At 35.9% G+C, this 19,841-nt stretch overlaps 1 protein-coding gene across 1 annotated transcript in view; it reads right to left on the reverse strand.

Annotated features, from left to right (window-relative positions):
* The window catches only part of ERICH3 (glutamate rich 3), a gene marked incomplete at both ends in the record, with an annotated part of 118,997 nt that overhangs the window by 53,711 nt on the left and 45,445 nt on the right, over window positions 1-19,841 (reverse strand). The window contains 3 exon segments of the mRNA XM_079721119.1: window positions 3,694-3,874; window positions 11,701-11,919; window positions 16,262-16,420. Of these exon segments, the coding sequence (XP_079577245.1) occupies window positions 3,694-3,874; window positions 11,701-11,919; window positions 16,262-16,420 (559 nt within the window).

Genomic DNA, 19,841 nt, shown 5'->3' on the forward strand with positions numbered 1-19,841 from the left:
GTCCCAGGAAACTAATAAACCTACAAACAGATTCACTGGCAGAAGACGGAGGCTATACTGGCTCAAAGTGATTGTACATGACCTCTGACAAATCACTGAATGTTCACTAAACTATGAAAACACAGAGACAACCCTAAGAGATTAGCCTAAAAAGTAAAAACAGAACAACAAAAAAAAAAAATCTGAGCAGAGACACCAGTGGCTGTATACCAAGGAGAGGGGACAAGAATTTCACAGATTTGTTCTAGATAAGCTACTAAACAAACAAACAAATAAAAAACCCAAGAATAACCTTCCAGAGGGAAAGTGAGAATTCAGAATCCATAGTTGCTCTAATAGATCATCTAAATTGTCCAGTTTTCCACCAAAATATCAAAAGACACAAAGAAACTGGAAAGGGTATGATCCATTCTCAGGAAGCAAAAGCCATCACACCCACTCCTAGGAAGCTGCTCAAGAGAAATGACAACTGATGTCTACACACAAAAAATTTGTCTTTGTATATTCATTACAGCATGACTTATAATAGTCCCAAACTGGAAACAATGCAAATATCCATCAACTGGAGTAGATGAATAAAATGTGGTATATCCATGTAACAGAATGTATTCTCAGCTATAAGAGAGCAACTATTGACAGATGCTACAAATGGATGATTCTTAAAAACACTATGCAAAGTGAAAGAAGCAAGACACAAAATACTACCTATTGTATGATTTCATTTACAAGAAATGTCCATAGAAGGCAAACCTGTAGAGCCTGAAAGCAGATCAAAGGTGTCCTAGGGCTGGCTATGAGAGTGAAGATTAATTGCCAAAGAGTGAGCACAAAGGCACTTTTTGAAGTGATGGAGATGTTCTAAAACTGTGAGAATGGCTGTACAACCTTATAAAATTCCTAAAAATCAGTGAATTGTACACTTACAGTGGATGAATTTTATGGATTGTAAGTTACACCTATTTTTAACAACTAAAAAAATCAATATATGATAAAGAGTAATAGAAAAAAGAAAAAAACAGTTAATGTAAGTCAAGGTACAATGAAATGCTTCAGTTTTAGGTGTTAAGAGCCATTGTCATCAAAAGAGAGGGATAAAATGGAATAAAAGTCAGTTGGGAAAGCTTCACAGTCTTAATCTGAATCTTAAAAGATGGATACGGTTTGAGCTTAAAATACAATTTTGAATTTAAAATCCTTTGTCCTATTGCAGACAAAGGAAAGAACACAGGAAAAGACAAGATAACAATGTGGGGCGGAGTGGGGGGTGGAGGCAGGAGGCAAGGGGCTGGTGAAGCAGCCGCTGTGTTTGTGTAGAAGTAGTGAGGAATGCACAAATAGGTACAACAGGATCAGGTTATGGAAATACAAGAAAATGGGGCAGAGAAGGAATTAAAAGAGAGCCAGAAAAAAGTTACTTTGTTCTTCGTATCCACATGAACCCAGGGGGCCAACGTCTGCCTTGTTTGAAAGGACGAATGATAAATAAAACTGCCTGTGAAGAACTGTACTCTTTACAAGCAGAAATATTCTGTGATTTCATAGGTGTACATAATAAACAATCGATCTGTGGCCTGATGTCTAAAATCAAACTGCAACACATCATGAATCACTATGATAATAAAAGATGCACTTGCCATGTTCCCAAATAATTAATTGTATTGTTATTCTCATCCAAAAGCAAGAGAAATTAATGAATGCTACATTTTGAAGGAGTTTACTGCTCCAAGCCTAACTTTAAAGGCCCTTTTTTTAAAACAGAAATCTTCTAAAAACCTATTCACATTTCACTGAATCATGCACAGCTTTGATTTGTAAAAAGGGCAGATTCTTTTCAGTCCAACTAAATTGCTAAGATTGCTGAACCACAAGTCAACTCTGAGTCACCCAACTTTTCCATTTTGAATGATTACTTTCATGGCAATCAAGGGCAAGCTGAGACAAAACTATTGTGTGGACAGGATTCAATTACTTCAGTCCCCATTCCAACCTATCATTCAAGACTGTCCAATGACATAACAAAAAGTCAGTTCTGGGATCAATATGCACGCAAAATAACACTTAGCCAAGTAATATTCTCCTGTAACCTTTGGTTTTGCAATCTTATCACAGAGTGTACATCATCTCCCAGAAAATCATTCAGCTAAGCCTTGTTCTTTTTTCATCTGTATGTGCCACATTTTCCAGCAGTCAAGTAGCCATTTTATATGAACTCTATTGATTAAAGCATGATCTAAGACCCAGGAAAAGTTTCATTATGTTAACTCCAATTTGAGACTGTAGCTAATTTCAGCAATTCATCAAAATTAATAGTTGAAAGTGATACTTTTAAAAAATAAGTGTATCTAATCACTATTATTAGGGGTTTCATACTTCTCATATTATGGAAATACAGGAAACACTTTGCTACTGAGAATAGCTAACTGGGGTTGGATAGTACTAAACAAGTATCTTGCACCTAGTCAGGGGGCTGGGATCTGCTCTCAATCTTGCTCAGAACTGGACCGGTGACCTTGGGGAGCCACTGTACCTCTGGATGCCTCTCATTTTCCTCATCTACATAATGGAAGGAACGAACTCTCAGATGCTATGACAAAATGAAACAAAGTAAGTTATGTTTCAGCTAAGTACATAAAATGGGAAAAAGTAGTTTCTGGCATTATTTTTTAAAAAGAAAGAAATTTTATACATTTTTAGAAAGAAAAATGTTTTATCATTATAATACAATATATATAATTCATTATAATATATAATATTTTACTTTAAGTCAAAACCAACATTCAAGTGTTTTCCTTTCTTATGTTGGTAAGTTTTCAATATTTTATCCTTAAATATGTATAGTTCTCTTTAAGCAGTTGAATTTTTTTAAATTAATAGTCACTATTTTTGATTGATGAGGGAAATCAGAAAAGCCAAAAGTAACAACTCCATGTTTGCCCCAACTCCTCCCTTTAATCCCTAAGTCTGTATCTAGATTACCCAAATCTAAATATTTCTTTTAATCAGTAAAAACACTATTACTTTCTAAACAGAGTATCTTAAGCAAGGAAATAACAAACATAATCCTGTAACAACTCTTCCTTTTTAATTGCTGTGCCACATAACTAAATATTGAACAAAAAAACCACTTTGGTACAATATGTAAAATCCTGTATTGGATACAAAAATTATCTTATGCTAACAAACATGGATTTATGATAAAAGGGAAATGAAAATGTAATAAAAGCATGTAACCAAATTTTGTACTGCATTATTTAGGTGTGATTCACCCTGAGGTTTATTGGATTTGTGATTTTATCTCAGCATAGTTCTAAAGAAAAAATTGCCAATCTGATATTTTTCTCTTAGAATAATGTATGATGTAATTCACTATGCCAAGACAAACAGTTAACTTGTAAATTGGGGGACAGTTTATTCGTACAACATTTTAATGATCATATGTCTCTATTTCAAGATTAATCTGTTACTGGGTTAAATCACTCCAAATTCTTTATTCCACAATCTGCAAGAGTAATTGCTGCTTCAGTTTCTATCATGGAGCAGTAAATCTGGATTTACTTTTAGGCAGCTGGTTTATAAGTCCCTGGATATGCATAATTTCATTAGAGTGATTAAAGTCATTTTGATATTATACCAACAATAGCTTATCTAGAGCATCAACTGCAAGCAATTAAAACATTCACATTTTATGTGTACCTTTTTCAAGTAGTTTGCCTGTGAAGACACACAGGTTTTCCCCACCACAGTGCTGCTGATAAACTTTTATTTCATCCCGGAAATCTGAGTGATCATAGGCTAGGTGCACATTTTTCCCCAAATAGATCATTGTAATAGCTGCATTACTATGCAGTGGTGTTTTGTGAATCCTTCTTGAATCCTAGAATAAACAAAAAAAGGGGGCTTATTAACTAATCACCTTCTAATCAGAGTGTGATCACCTTCTAATCAGGGTGTAATACAAAGAATAGAAAAGGTTATTTTTATGTACCTTGCAACAAAACCTTTATAAAATGTCAATCTATATACAGTGCACAAAAAGTCAAGCCCATTACAAAACAAATGCCTTTAACAATTACAACATATATACATTTTGGCTTTGTATTTTTAATGTAACTTCTGGGGATTTGGACAATGTTTGTCACCTTTTATCTTACGTATGTATCTATGTTTTACATGCAACAAAAATACCAGTGATGGGAAGAGGAAACTACTCTTGGTTCTTTTTGCTAGTTCTCAAATAAAAATTCAAGTCAAATTAATTAAATAAATATTGGTGACATAATTTTGTTCTAATTCAAATTGGCATTAACTGTAATTTAGCAATTGTTTTTGTAATTGAGTGTTATCGTTATACTTGAGCACTGACAATACATCCTTCCCTGAGCTTATTCTTTGTGAGAGGGAGATGCACACATTTGATTCCTTCTATGGTCACTCTGAGGATCAGGAACAATGTATGTTGGGTACCTGGGGTTATCCAGTTTCACAGGAGGCATTCAGTTCAATGAAAGACCAGCATTATTAATATTATTCTTAATATCAAACAATAAACCCAACAAAAAAATCACCTCATAAACCTACTTGGTATTCTATGGCATTGACCTGTTTAAATTACTTATAAAATAAACACTAAACTTAAATACCAGAGATTAAATATCCAATGCCTTGCCTCCTAGTTTATATTCTAAAGTATTTTCACAGTAGTGAATAAGTATAGTGTTTGCCTAACCTCTAAGAGGAAGACCCGGAAAGAGAAGCAAGAAAAGGAAGAGGAAGAAGAGGCAGAGAAATAGGAATGGCTCCTTGAGAGACTTTAAGAGGTCCTAGTAAGAATATCGTAGGTTTCTAGAACTATACAGATACCAGGCATTACTTTTAATCTACTTCACTTTTCTAAAAATCAATTTTTAGCTAAATGAAAAATGTGAAGAGACCAACTTTCAGCGAATCCAAGGCAATTATTTGAGTTTGATCTCACTGAATTACAGATGCCTTGGAAGCATGCATTTTTTTAAGAATGACAAAGCTGCAAAAAAAATTTCTGAAGGAACTACTAAAATACTTCCATCTCCAAAGCCATTCCCTTCTACCTCAGAGGATTTTTTTTCTCATTCACTCCTATTTCTTTGAAGCAAAAACTAGAAGTAGTAAATTTGATGAAATTCAGCAAATGACAGTCCAAAAAGTGTAAATGGGTGGGAAAGTCTGAGATTTAAAATTTGAGCAAATTGTCTTGCCTGTGGACAGAGCTCCCAAACAGAGAGATAATCAAGAGAAATATTTCAGGGACAACAGGAGCCATGAACGTAAATCAGCAAACTGGATAATTCTTTGCAGATTAGAAACATCTCCTTGAGTCACCGTTGAAAGCAAAGGGATGATGTCAGGCTTGGCTCTTGGTTACAAAGTCATTTCATGTTTCCTCTTGCCTGAGCAACTGTGGAACGTGACATGCACATGTGCAACCCAACCCACAATCACCAGCCTAAGGCAAATTCAGCTCCAAGCTCCCTGGAGAGAACATTTATCATGTGCACACTAACCAACTGAGAGCCCATATCCACCCTCCCCGAGCCTCTAACACTCTGGGCCAATATTCCCCTGTCCCAGCACCAGGTACCATACAATTCAGGACAGCCCAACACCAGAGCCTGCCAAAATCATTCATACTATCCCATCCTATGCCTGCTTACCCTGCATTGCCCAATTCTTCCTCGGAAACCACAACAGAGGCTCTTTCCCACCTTTTCCTCCCACGCCCCTCCTGACAACGCTGGTGCTTCCCTGGGTGGCCCTGCATGGCCCGGTGTGATGGTTAATTTTATTTATCAACTTGGCTGAGCCACAGTGCCCAGATATGTGTCAAACAATATTCTAGATGGAATCCTGACTAAAATAAACAGGAATGTCCCTTCCTCTTGAGAACTATAAGGGGAAAACTGTCTTTTTAAAGGCAAGTGTCTTCTGATCTATAGGTCTCAACACACCCGAATAATCATAAAACTGACATTTTAAAAGTCAGGCAGAAGAATAACTCACTTTCATTAGGAAAGGGGAAGCTAGTGAAAGGTTTTAAGCAGGGGAGAAACATGTTGGGAGCTATTCTACAAAGTTTAATTTAAAATCATTATGTAGACTCTACTGCTACTGAGATGGACTCTGCTTACTCTCTTCTGCCTCTTCTGCCTTTAACCCTCTGCTTCCTGATTCAATCTGCTAACTTCCTACTCACCTTTCAGACATCTGTAATTGCACAGGGCTTAACTGGAGTCTAGGAAGTAGATAGGGGGCCTCAATCAGATATGGAGAAATCCCCAGACTAGTTCGTGCCTGGAGAAGTTCTTTGCTTTCTCTATCGTAAAACATATAAAAACTTAAAACAAACTTTTATTTTTTAATTGATAAACATAATAATTAAGTAGATTCTTATTTGAAAGCCTGTATTTTCACATATATAAACACTATTTATAGTACCATCCACATTTTCAGTAGGCTGCTGTGTGGAGTAGGTGACCAGCAGTCCTGAGTGGAAACACAGAATTTCTGCAGATGGATGAGGTAAGCCTCAGAGCAAAACCTAACTAGTCACATAGATTCTGTAAAAGTATTAAAAATCTCTGCAGGTATTATATCTCCAAATTATAAAGCAACAGGGCACAGAAGCAATGTGCTGGGCTGTAAGATCTACACCCTGTCATTTGGTTTCCTAGACTCCAGATAAGCCCTGTGTAATTACAGATGCCTGAAAGGTGAGTAGGAAGTTCATGGATCATGGCCAAGAGACACAGACCACAGAAGCCAGGAACCCTGTTCTATACATTCACAGAGGAACAGGTGGCCGCCAGCAAGCCATATTTCTTTACCTCTTTCATTTACCTCTTTCTTTCCTTTTAAGAGCATTTGAAGGTAGTCATGAAATGAAATAATGAATTTAACGTGTAAATTAATCATGAGAGCCATCTCTCCTTAAATGAATCTTTTCTAGGTCAAAATAAAATAAATCTAAATACTAAATGAAAAGTGCATGATTGGCATGAATGAGATGCTCAATGTCATTGGTCATTAGAGAAATACAAATTTGAAACACTGTAAGATACCATTTACCCACTAGGACAGCTAGAATTAAAAGACAGTAACAAGTATTGCTGAGGATGTGGAGAAATTTGAACCCTCATACATTGTTGATGAAAATGTAAAATGGTGTAGTCTCTTGGGAAAACAGTTTGGCAGTTCATCAGAAAGTAAAACGTAGAGTGACTATATGACCCAGCAATTCCACTCCTAGGTATACATCCAAAGAAATGAAAACATATGTCTATGCAAAAACTTGCAGGCAAATGCTCATAGAAGCACTATTCATAGCCAAAAAGTGGAAACAACCCAAATGCCCATCAACTGACAATGAGATAAACAAAATGTGGTACAACCATATGGTGGAATATTATTCAGCCACAAACAGAAAGTACTGATACAACCTGCAACATAGATGAACTTTCAAAACATTATGCTGAGTAAAAGAAGCCTGACACAAAAGAATATTTATTGCATGATTCCATTAATATGAAATATCCATAAACAAATCAATAGAGACAGAAAGTAGATTAGTAGTTGCTAAGGGGTAGGGAAAGGAAGATTAGAGAATGACTGCTTATGGATATGGGTTTTTTTTTTCTGGGGTGATGAAAAAGTTCTGAAACTAGATGGTGCTTATGGTTGCCTAACTCCTGAATATGATAAAACCATGAACTGTACACTGTAAAAAAAAAAAAAGTGCATGATTTACCCCACTGTGCCAATTTTATTCTAAACCCCAGGACCTAGGAGCTAGTGACAGATCCAAGAGACATCTAGAAAGCTACTGAAGCCATGTGGGAAGGTGACCGCATTTTGAATAGAAAGACAAGTGTCAAGGTCTAAGCCTATGGTGATGGTCAGGTTTAGGGGTGAAGATGAAAGAGGCACAGAGGAGCAACATGAGAGGTCAAAGGAGAGAACAAAGAATCGTGAAAGTAGAGTGCCATGGAGGCAAGAGAGGGAAGCTTTGAGGAAAAGGCAATAACAGTATAAAATGCTACTATTAAAGACAAATCATGGTAAGTAGAAAATACAAACTAAGATGGTAGAAGTAAATCTAAATATACCACTAAATAAAATAAATGCCATTAGACTAAACTCACTTATTAAAGGAACAGAGATTCTCGGGTTGAAATAAACGCAAAGCACACATATGCTGCATAAACACATTTAAAGCCTAAAGCTTTAAAGACATTGAAAAACTGAAAGTAAAAGAAATATATATGTATAAATATAAATATATATTTATATTTATGTATGTATATATACATATATATATTATCTAAAGAAAATAAGGAGAAATACTATTAGACAAAATAGATTTTAAGGCCAAAGTAATAAGTGATAAAGAGGATCAGAATATCTTCACCAGTAAGGTAAAGTATCCCAAATCTGAGAGCATATAACCAGGTATTCTCAATATTTACAAAGCAGAACTTGACTAATTACAAAAAGAAACTGACAAATCCACAACTACAGAGAATGAATTATCACTAGAACTCGGGAACTAAGAGACCAAGCAGATAAAAAAGAATGGTAAGGATGTAAAAATATGAATGACATAATTGGACATTTCTTACCTATTGAACATTTATAGAACTCTGTTCCCAACAATTAAAGAATCACATTTTTTACAACGACTGAACATATCTTAGCCCACAAAGCAAGTCTCCACTAGTACCAAAGAATCAAAATCATGCAGAACAAGAATGAGATGCTTTCTAAATTATATTCAGTGAACTAAAAGGAATTCTAGGATTTAAAATATGGCAGGAAAAGAAAAATGTCAATAACTCACAGATATAGAGAACAGATTTGTGGTTGCCAAGGGGAAGGGGGGTGGGGGAGGGAAGGATTGGGAGTTTGGGATTAGCAGATGCGAACTATTATATATAGAATGGATAAACAACAAGGTCCTACTGTATAGCACAGGGAACTATATTCAGTATCCTGTGATAAACCATAATGGAAAAGAATATGAAAAAGAATATATATATATATGTATAACTGAGTCACTTTGTTGTACAGCAAAAATTAAATAGAACATTGTAAATCAACTATACTTCAATAAAATTTTAAAAAAGAAAAATTTAAATGGAATGTGTGGAAAATAAAATTGAAGAAATCTCCCAGCAAGTAGAGCAAAAAGGCAAAGAAGTAGAAAATAGGAGGGAAAAGCTAAGAATATTAGAGCATCAGTCTAGTAGTCCCAACATTCTCAAAATAAGGATTCCAAAAAGAGAGAACAGAAGTTTAAAAAAAAAAAAAAAAAAGACCAAGTCAGACTGAAGCCTTGTGAACTCAAGAGCCAGACATGCCAATGTCTGTCAGAGCCAGGATGCCTGCTGACACCTGCTGTGTTTCTAAACTAAAATAGAATTCCCAGGGGAAGCCAGCTCAGATGCTTATCCGTGCTTCACCTGTCATGACCACAGGGTGGAGAAGTTGCTGCTCTCTCCTGTGTGCCCAGCTACGGAAGCCCATTTGCCTGACCATATTCCTCCTGGACGTCCAGTATCTGGCCCACGGAGGACCTCATTAGATGCCCTGACTCTGGTGAGCCCCATTTTTCTAGGACACACTCATGACCTGACCTCTCTCACTTCCCCACAAGGGGCTCTTAAAACTGTCAAGGAAACAAACCTAGATGGTGACCCAAAGACTCTATTCAGCTTATTTTCTCCTAGATATATTACCCTTTCATTGCAATGCTAGGTTTGCACTTATTTTTGAAGTTTTATGCATACAAGTAATAAAACTCCAAAGAAAAGCAGGGACTCAGTTAACACATTTGTCAGAATAGTGGTTGCTCTGGGAAGGAGAAGAGGATGTGACAGGGCAGGAAACAGGAGGTTTATCATATGAAAAAAGTGTTCTACTTTGTTGGGAAGTAATGGTATGTACACAGGTGTTTGATTGTTGTTTAACTTGAACATATAGATTTTACATATTCTCATGGTTTATATGAGATTTAAACATTTTTTATAAAGTATGACCAGGTAGAGTTTGTCCTAGTAATATATTCTAGCATCAGAAAATCAAATGCTGCCACCAAATGAGGATGATGAGGGAGTCACCATTTTTGCAAGTGGGGGCCACAGCCTTCAAGAAAGCACGTTTGTTGGCCTGGTAGAGACCAATGCCAGCATTCAAAGAATTCAAAGTAAGTTTTAGTGGATGTGGTAGATTCTATCATTGCCCCAAATATTCACTGTACATCTCTATGAGAGGATGATACTTCCACTCCATTGCTGTCAGCCTTTGGTAATGGAATTCAAGTGTAAGTGACATGTGTCACTCCTGAATGGAATCTTCAGAGCATTCCATGGCTCTGCTGTCCACAAGGCCAAATACCCCAGGACAGGGACTACTCATCCAGCCTGGGTCCCAGAATTGCCATTGACCAGCAACAGATAATAATGAGAAAAAGAAATTAAATGTAAGCTGAGTTGCCAGGGGTTGCTTGTTAGACTGAGCTACAGTAAACTACTCTTCAAGAACTTTGCAGTAGGAAAGGAGAAAACAGAAGTCTCAGGCTACAGAATGTGAGGAAAGGACTTGGTTACTCTATGCCTGGGTATGTTGAGAGACAGAGATGAATACTAGAGGAAGGACTAAAAATCCAAATAGGAGAGGAGAATTACAGACAGTGCAAAGTGCCATGGCAGTGGAAAAGGATAAGATCAAGGAACAGGGCGGAGGGTGGGCCTCGGAGATGAGGGGTACAGGCTCTCTCAGAGACCATAACAAAGAAAGAGAATTAGTGAAAGGTGGATTGAAAGGAGGAAATTTGAGCAAGCACAAGGAAGATAGTCTCAACTTTTAGAGAAGGTTATTGGTGAGGAAAGCTGCTGGGAGGGAGATGTGGACAAGGGGTAAACAGAGCACTTGAATGAGGTTGGTTTTGGAAAGCCAACATGCCGTCAACATGCAATGTTGGAACTTCGCTTCCTGATTCTCCATCAGGTGAAATATTGACCCAGCCATCTGCTAATAACCACAAAATTTACATATAATTGTTATTAGTTGTATACTTACACTCTAAAACTTAAGAGATCTTTTGCCTTCATACTAGCCTGTATCTGTATAAAGTATAACTGGCCTTAGGACTATTTTCTTTATCAGTATTTTAAGGAATGATTACAACAAGCTATAATATATTTTAAGAACACTGAAAGGAAAATATTTATAAATATTATACAGTAATTTGCCAAAATTATTAAAAGTGAGTGTTAATAATTATTTTATATTGTACACTGTGTTTTTTGATATATTTAAGTCCCTGAATATTCACAAATTAAATGTTAAAATACTTCCTGACATGTGATTGAATGGGCAAATTAAAGGAAATAAATGATTTGGAAATGGGTATAATACAAAGTAAATTGGAATACAAGATTTACTTGATTTTTTTCTCAATTATGCTAAATTACTCAACTGAACTACTCAAATATTTGGTTTCACATTCATTCAAGCTTACAATTACTACATTTATAAAATTATTATATTTCTTTATGCAAGTCATTTTGCATTCGACTTCCCTAGATTCTCTTAGATTTCATCTAGAAATCTAATAGTGCAATGTAATCAGTGCTAAATTAATGAAAGAAAATTTGATTCTATAATCACCCTGGTAAAGAGAGGTTCTAAGCCATTTGGAGCAGTGGTTGGACGAACTCTTCTCCTTCTCCATGTTTCAGGTCTATTTTCCCTTGTGATTTTTCCATTAGGGGGAGGAAGTGGAGGAGGAATAGGCACCATGTAACGGTTAATCTTTGGAAATTGATATCGATTCATTCCCTGTGAATTGTCCATGGAGTTCCTGAACTTCATCGTTGCCTTCTTGCCCTGTAATCACATTTCATGACATAAGAACAAGTGAAGTAGAAGTGGTGACCCAACATAACCCCAAATTAAATATAAGACTGTATGATTGACATTGCGTGCAAACACAACTGATATCAATAGGCAAACTTAAAACACTTCAATCTGTTGAAAAATGGCATTTTGTAGTACCCATAGCAAATTAAATTTTCATGGATTTCTAACCTTATTTAAGTATATTTTTTAAACCAAACATACAGTGATGGCATTTTTATAGTATTTTGGGGATTTTCTCTCAACAATCCATTAAATCTATGGGGACCCAGTACAATTAAACAATTTAAAATCAAGAAGTTCAAAGTGTTATACTTTGAGATAGGATTGGATAGTTCACTTAATGATAGGGTATTTGCACTTTTTTTTCACTGATTTCACCCACCCAGGTGTTATAACATTCCTTGATAATATGGTTTCAAGGAACCAAAACCCCAGACTCTGACCCAAAGTCTCTATTCAGCTTATTTTCTCCTAGAAATTCAACTTGTGGGAATAAATTTCACCCAGATAACTACACAAGTACACTTATGTAAATGTGCATAAGGATACACACAGGCACACACATGCACACACACATATGTCTAAAAAATTTAGTTGGTCAGTTTGGGATTGACATGCCCATGCTGCTATATTTAAAATAAAATGCCTTTCCATGAAAAAAGAAAAGAAAAAGAAAAAAAAATTTAGTTGAACCACCAAGTCCATCAGTAGGAGGATATTTAACTAAATTTTGCTTTGTTCTGATAATAGATTCTCATCAGGCTTTAAAAAGAATAGTGTTAATCTATTTGTCCAGAGTCCTGATATAAAAAGGTCCATGCAGTGTGGTCATACATTTGTTTTAAATAATTTATATGTGGATTTTGATAAAATCAGGGATGACTGGAAGACTCTGAACACAGGGTTGCCTTTGTGGATTTGAATTATTGTGGGGCGGTGAGGGCATGTAAGTTTAGTCAACATGTATTACCTTAATGATTAAAAGCACCTAACATATAAACAAAAACTTTATGTTTCGGGTATATTTGAGCCTCTGAACTTTCACATATTGATAATTTTTATATATCTAAGGTAGTTTCCCAAACTTTAAAGTATCTTTAATCATTTTTATCTGTTTTTTACCACTTTATTTTGTATTTTTAAAATTCATTTTCAGCCAATTTATTCTTTATTTTGAGAGCTTAAATTGTGAAAAGTTATTTTTACAAAAGGAAAGTGATTCCCCAAACATTCTCACTGCTGAATAAACAAAAGCAGGTTAAATAAAGGCATGTATATGCCATATTTTGATTGAAAACAACATTTATGTGAACAGAAAGGGATTTAAATAGATATTCACCAAGGGATTTAGAATTGTTAGAATGCTTGATGTTGCAGGTATTATTTATGCTCTCATTTTTCTTTTCTTACATTTTCCAATTTTTCTGTGATGGTGTGCATTGACATTGTAATAACAAATATAAATTAAAGAAGTCAAAACGAGATAATAAAACCATAAAATCAATGAATCCAGAACTTTTTGGGCCTGGGAGTTATCTTTTAATTTCTAAGTAGTTATCAATCAATGGCATACCTTATTTGGAAATGGTTTAGTAAATTTAGAAAATTAACCTTCTGCTCCTTGCCTTGCTTTTTTTTAGCCCAAAGCATCTTGGACATCTTCCCATGCCAGTATAAATAATTTACCTTATTTTTTAATATACTTTAATATGCCATAATATTTTTAAACAATAAATTCTTAGGTGTCTTCCAAGTGTTCACTATTGCAAATTTTACAATACTAAATATTCCTGAATCTGTTTCTTTCCACATGCATGTGTTTTCCTAGGATAAATTCCAATATGCTAAAATGCTTGAGCATGTTCATTTAAAATGTTGATAGATATTCCCATATTGCCTTCTCAAATAGTTGTACCAATTTCTACTCCTATCAACAGTGTATAAGAAACTCTCATTCTAAGGATAATCATTTTCAATCACACCATTAATTTTACTCAGTAGCATCTCAGCCAGTCTGTTTTGACCAAATTGCTTTTGCCTAAATCAAAGCTCCTCACCCCTTATACTTAGAAAATTCAACCTGCTTAAGTCTGTTGCACCTTCAGACAATGCCCCCATGCATATCTTTTACTCTTTTAGTGGGTGCTTACTACATACTCAGCAATCATGCAGACTATTATTCTTTAGGAATTTCTTGTCTGATTTTATATTAAGTAATTTTCATCATCAGTGCCATTGAAAGAATTGCATGTCTTTCCTGGCAGTATATTTTGCCTACGTACATCACAGTATAAGCTCCAAAAAGTTAGAGAATTTTGTCTGCTTTGATAGTTGATATATCACCAATGCCTAGAGCAGGACCCAGTCCATAGTAAGTGCCCAATAAATTCCACTGGATGGAAAATGTAAGTTTAGCTAGTTGAAATTAACATGGAATTGATCTCAATCTTGTCCACATGTGTAAGCTATCATAAAGTGCAATCCCTCACTCACTCACACCCCAAAACTTGGAAATGGTAAAATAAAAGGCCCTGTGCAGATTTAATTAATAAATCTACCCAGTGGCTCAGAACAGATTTGGAAAATCACCTGAAAGAAAAATCATTCGCTAGTCAGAAAAAATTAAATATTACCTGATTGATAGTGTTCACATATCTAACATAAAGATGGGTCCAATCAAGTAGAGTTAATAGATATAGGAACTTAGAAAAGAATAAAATCACCTTGGCAACTGTGGAAAGTGCCCATCTGAGTACTAACTAAGGGACAGGAAATCCCACCCATTGGGCTTTGAATATTTCCGGTCCTAAAGGCAAAGTTATCCCTGAGGGATACAGAGGGCTTTAGCCAAAGACCTTTGAGCTTTCTGGTACCTTTGGCAAGCCCATTCCTAAGAGGAGACAGATGCATCAAGCTAAGATGACCTGATGCCATTAACATTCCATTCTACCATATTCCCTCATTCTGATTCCATATTCACCAGGCAACCTTCTCATTGTGATCTGGCTTCCCATGTAGGTCTGCCTATAAGGGGAAAATGTACTGCTCCTACAAGCTTTGATTTAAATGTTATCTGATGAATTAATGGTCTCTAATTATGATTTGATTCCCTATTTTGATTTACTATAGTGAGAAAAAATGGGCTGGTCGTGTTATTTTAGTTAGCTTGAGACAGTCTCTCAGGATCTGACTATTCCTGGACACTAGCTTGAAATGGGAAATCTCTGGACATTTAAAGTGGAGACGAGATCCAAGAAAGTGTCAACCTAATTGGCTTCTGACCCAATAAGTTCCCGCCTTGCTCTAAGCAGTCGTCCCAGAAAAAACGCCACCACTTTTGGTTTAATTTCTCCTTCTTTCCAAGAAACTACTATTGAGTTAACTAAAGTAAGGTTTGTGAAATATGCTTCACAAGGTGAAAAGCATATTAAATGGATTTAAATATTATTTATCATTTTAGGATTATGTTTGTACTTTTAATGTGAAAAACAATAATTTATCTGTCTGAATTAACTTCTTAGTGTCAAGGTCATCTGTCAGCTTTAGATAAAAATATCTTAATTTCATATGTCATATGTTTCCTAATAATTAATGGAGCTAAATTCACCCATTTGAGCATAATTACAATTGTACTCATAACACAGATTCTATCTTAAGCTGGCAAATGTTTCTTCTTGGTCTTAAAAATACAAACAATACCTTCCCTAATTACTAAATGTCCCAATTATCCTTCCTTTTTAAGTAACTCATATTTTATGGCTACCATACCTCCTTCCTATGCTCTATTAAAATAAGTGAAAATTACCTGAGATATAACCTTGAAAAGAAAGCATAGTCAAGCTTCTGTGTGTGATTAATTCATGATTTTTTTAAAGATGGACATTCTTTTCCTTCTATATTCAACCTTCTCCAGAGTCAAACTTGAAGCAATTTCATACACTGATGGTAAAGTAAGTCGGCATGCAAATGCAAACCTATTCTTGGAAAGTTTCATTTTCTAGGTTTCATGCATTTAAAATTTGGAAGCAGTCAAAACTTGGTCTATTCTGATAGAAGTCATATCTAGCTATAAAAAGTTCCTCTTTGTTTTTCACACAACCTTTCAAATTCATGAGAGATCATCTTAAATTATTACAAATCTATTCCTTACTCTTTTGCCCAATAACACAGAAATTATAGGCCTTCCAATTAAAGTAGAAATAATTAAACAGACGTACATGGCAAGTGCTTAATAAGTGCACAGTATATATTTCACTAAATAGATTAATTGAATCTAGCATCTTAAAGACTGTGAAGAAAAAGCATTTACCCCAATGGGAAATGGAGCTTCATTTTCCAGCAATGAGTTTTTTGATCTGGACCCCGAAGTTACTTTTGGAGCAGTTCCTACTGCAGGATTACTGGGAAGAGGTTGTAATCGAATTGGAGGCTGCATATTTCCTGGGGCAGTGTATGGTCGAGGGGCTGTCTAGACAATTAAGGAAAAAAATTCCATTTAAATTAGTATCTTGACATGTTTCTGGGACCAATTAATAGCTCAACAAATTGCCTAGACTAATTAATGGTGCCTTTTTACTGAACAGATTAACCTTTAATTATGTCCTTCCATTATACATACTCTCATGACCCAATGTATTTGCTAAAACATATGGTGTGGAAGTCCTCTACATACCTAACTGCCACAATTGTAGAGTATTTTCGATAAAGGAGATGTTCTCTGTTAGGTTCCTGTATTTTACTCACACTGTGAACTCACTTACAATACCTAATTGATGCTGTACATTTAATGGCTTTGTTTAATTAAATGTTAAGTTGAATAATGTTCCTAATTTAGAGATCTAAGGGCCTATGATTAAAATGAACTCATTCCTGTTTAAATGTTTTCAACATCAACTCTAGTACAAGTCCTTTAGGTCTTAAGATTGGTGCTGAAGTAAAAGCAAACAATACAATTCAAAAAGAGGGAAGGCAAATACTTACTTCTAATGCATTACCATTTATTCAACCTCTTCCTTGAAATACTAGGAAAACAAAACTGAAAAATTGTAACTGGCAACTTTGGAAAACACTGTCAAAATGGAGATGTTTTCCAGGCTGGATAGTTTCCATTTGCCCCTCTTCTCTGTCTTCTCTGTTCTGCTCTGGCTGCTGGGAGTTATTTCTTTATGGACTACATCAGCTAACCTCAAGATTCCAGTTGGATTTGGCCAATTAAAGACACTGGCAGGAGATCAAAAGACAGGAGGGAAGGAGACTGGGGTCTTAAGGCTCCTGGACCCTTCCCAACCAAGGCTATGATGGGCCAGCTGGGTCCCTCCAACAAAGTTCACAGCTCCTATCAGGAAGTCCTCTCCCAGAACCTGCCAGCTGGTTCTGGTATCCAAGTCCTCTCTTTCCCCCTAAGCCTATGTGGTGTGGTTTCCCATTGTATTCACCCCAGCATGCTTTACATCCCCAGCTGGTTTTCCTTAACCCCACCTGCATCTTTCTAAATAGTTTCTTTATTAAACCCTTCCTATTTACCCTATTTGTGTGAGCCATCTGTTTCCTGCTGAGACCCTGACTGATGCATTTTCTAATCAAGAATGTACTACAGAGAAAACTGAAAGTGCCAGTTCAGAGCATTAGATGTGTCTTTTGGAGCACTGACAGAACATTGTAACTTTAGCATAAAGATCAGCAATGTTTCAAAAATGGAAAAAACAAGATGTTTGACCCAGTTGTTCTATTACAATAAAACAGCAGAAAACCTGTTAAGAATAATACATGCAAATTTGGGTAAGAGAGTATGAGAACAACAGTATATAAATGATTAATGAATAAGATTTATTACATTGACTCACGGTGTAATGGTGACAACAAATATTCAACCCTGGAAAAGTGTTGTATAAATGCATAAAAACTGGTGATAGGGCAGCTCCCACCAACCAAAAGTTGGTCTTAGCGTCATCTTGACAAGCATGTTGTATGTTGCCAAAACTCTGATTTTGTTAACACTTATTGAATTCCAACTCTAGTCAGTGTGAGATGAAAAAGTAATTTTTAACATCTAATGGCAGCACGAGACAATTAGTGTCAAATGAACCACACAAATACTGCCAAAGAGACAATAACAACAAAATACCTGAAAACTAATAGAATTTAGAACTAAAAGTTATTTGGAATAAGCCAATGAGACTAGTAAAAATTAAAATTTCACAGAAGTAATTACATTTTATCCAAATGAATGAGCAAAAGAAGAAAATGATAAGGAGAAAAGAGGAATGGTAAATCTGAACATCCAAGTAAGAAGAGTCAGTTGTGAGCCAGACATGGGAAGGGTAGCAAAGAGACTATTCTCCAATATCTGTTTTCCTTTCTTCATGTAATAGAATATTTATTAGGGAACATGCCGATCACAAATAAAGACTGTATTTCCCAGCGTCTCTTGAAACTCCATATAGATGTATGCCTCAGTTTGGGCCAGTAAGATGTGAGCAGAAGTGCTATATGAAACTTCCAGATCATGCCCATAGAAAGAAGCAATGCGTCTTCACTTTCCCCTTATCCCCTTCTCTCTGGCTGAAAGAACCACACGGTGATATATATACCATCTTGGTATACGTGGATGAAGGCAACACACTAAATTTGGCAGATCAATGACACAAAAGGAGTCTGAGCTTTTGATGCCTCATAGAGTAGAGATGGTGCAGGAGCTGAGACTCATGTGTGTGTGTTGAGGCGGGGAGCGCATCCTTATGTTAAAGTCGTTATGTTGGTCTCCACATACAAACCTAGACAAGAAGCCAAGTGGACTGACTAGAGCAGCATTTGGTTTAAAGAAAAAAGACAAGCCTCTATGAGCCAAAAGGTGAAAGGTCTTAAAACCCACAAAGAGAAATCAGACTAGAAGTTTTCTGAACAAAGGGATCAGATCATCCAAAAGAAGTCTTTTGATCTCTGTAAAACAAATATTCCTTAAAACCCACTCCTGTCAAAAAATCCAACTGAACGCAAAAACACTGAATGTAGGACTTGGAAAGCAGGTTACTCTAAACTAGAACATGATCTATTGGCTGCTGTGCGCTAAATGTTACTTCCCCACATTTGCATTCAGTTAGATGAATGTGGCAGTCAAATGTTTAACCGATTACATGTATCTCTAAAAACAAATCTGCGCCGTTCAACTAACAGCTGTGAACTACAAACTGTTGTAGTTCACATCAGGAGCCACCTTAAATTTGCTATATTTTTAACTGTTCGTAATATATTTTCTTGGAATATATATGGCACTGTAGCTTAACATTTTCAAAACTGTACCAGAATGTGAATTGAAATTGACTACCTGGTGATTACTCAGCTTAGCTGAGCATTTCTAATTCTTAGTAGAAGATCTCTTGGGGTGAATTTTCCAAGCATGTACAAAATTAGTTGAATGACTTCCACAGTTTTAATGGCATGGTGCAGCTAAAAGCCTACATGCTATTTTGAAAGTTTAGGTGCAATTAGTGACCAAGTGAAGTAACTATTCACCATATGCTCTCCTTATTCACTCAAGAAAGTTTAAAGAGAAAAATGGATGGCAATATCCCAAAAGGATTATTATCTTTATCCCAATGGCACCTGGAGGTCAGGAATACAATTCAGAGGATATGTAACCAAGTTAGGAAAACAAAAAAGAAGGACTTGAATTTCTGTAACATGGGAACTGCAATTCCAAGATCACAATAGGTATCCCCTATGAGACAGCAGCACCGCAGGGGGTGATTAAGTGAAGAATCCTGGCTTACCAGATAGAAAGGCTGCTAAAGTGCTGGTGTCAGTGGTTCCTGTAATTTTTAAATTACTTTCTCACTCCTGCCACATTAACATCTCCTGGATGTATCATAAACTACTTATTGAGGCTGTTC

The sequence above is a fragment of the Hyperoodon ampullatus genome (genome assembly GCF_949752795.1).
Source record: "Hyperoodon ampullatus genome assembly, chromosome: 2".
Classification (NCBI taxonomy): Eukaryota; Metazoa; Chordata; class Mammalia; order Artiodactyla; family Ziphiidae; genus Hyperoodon; species Hyperoodon ampullatus.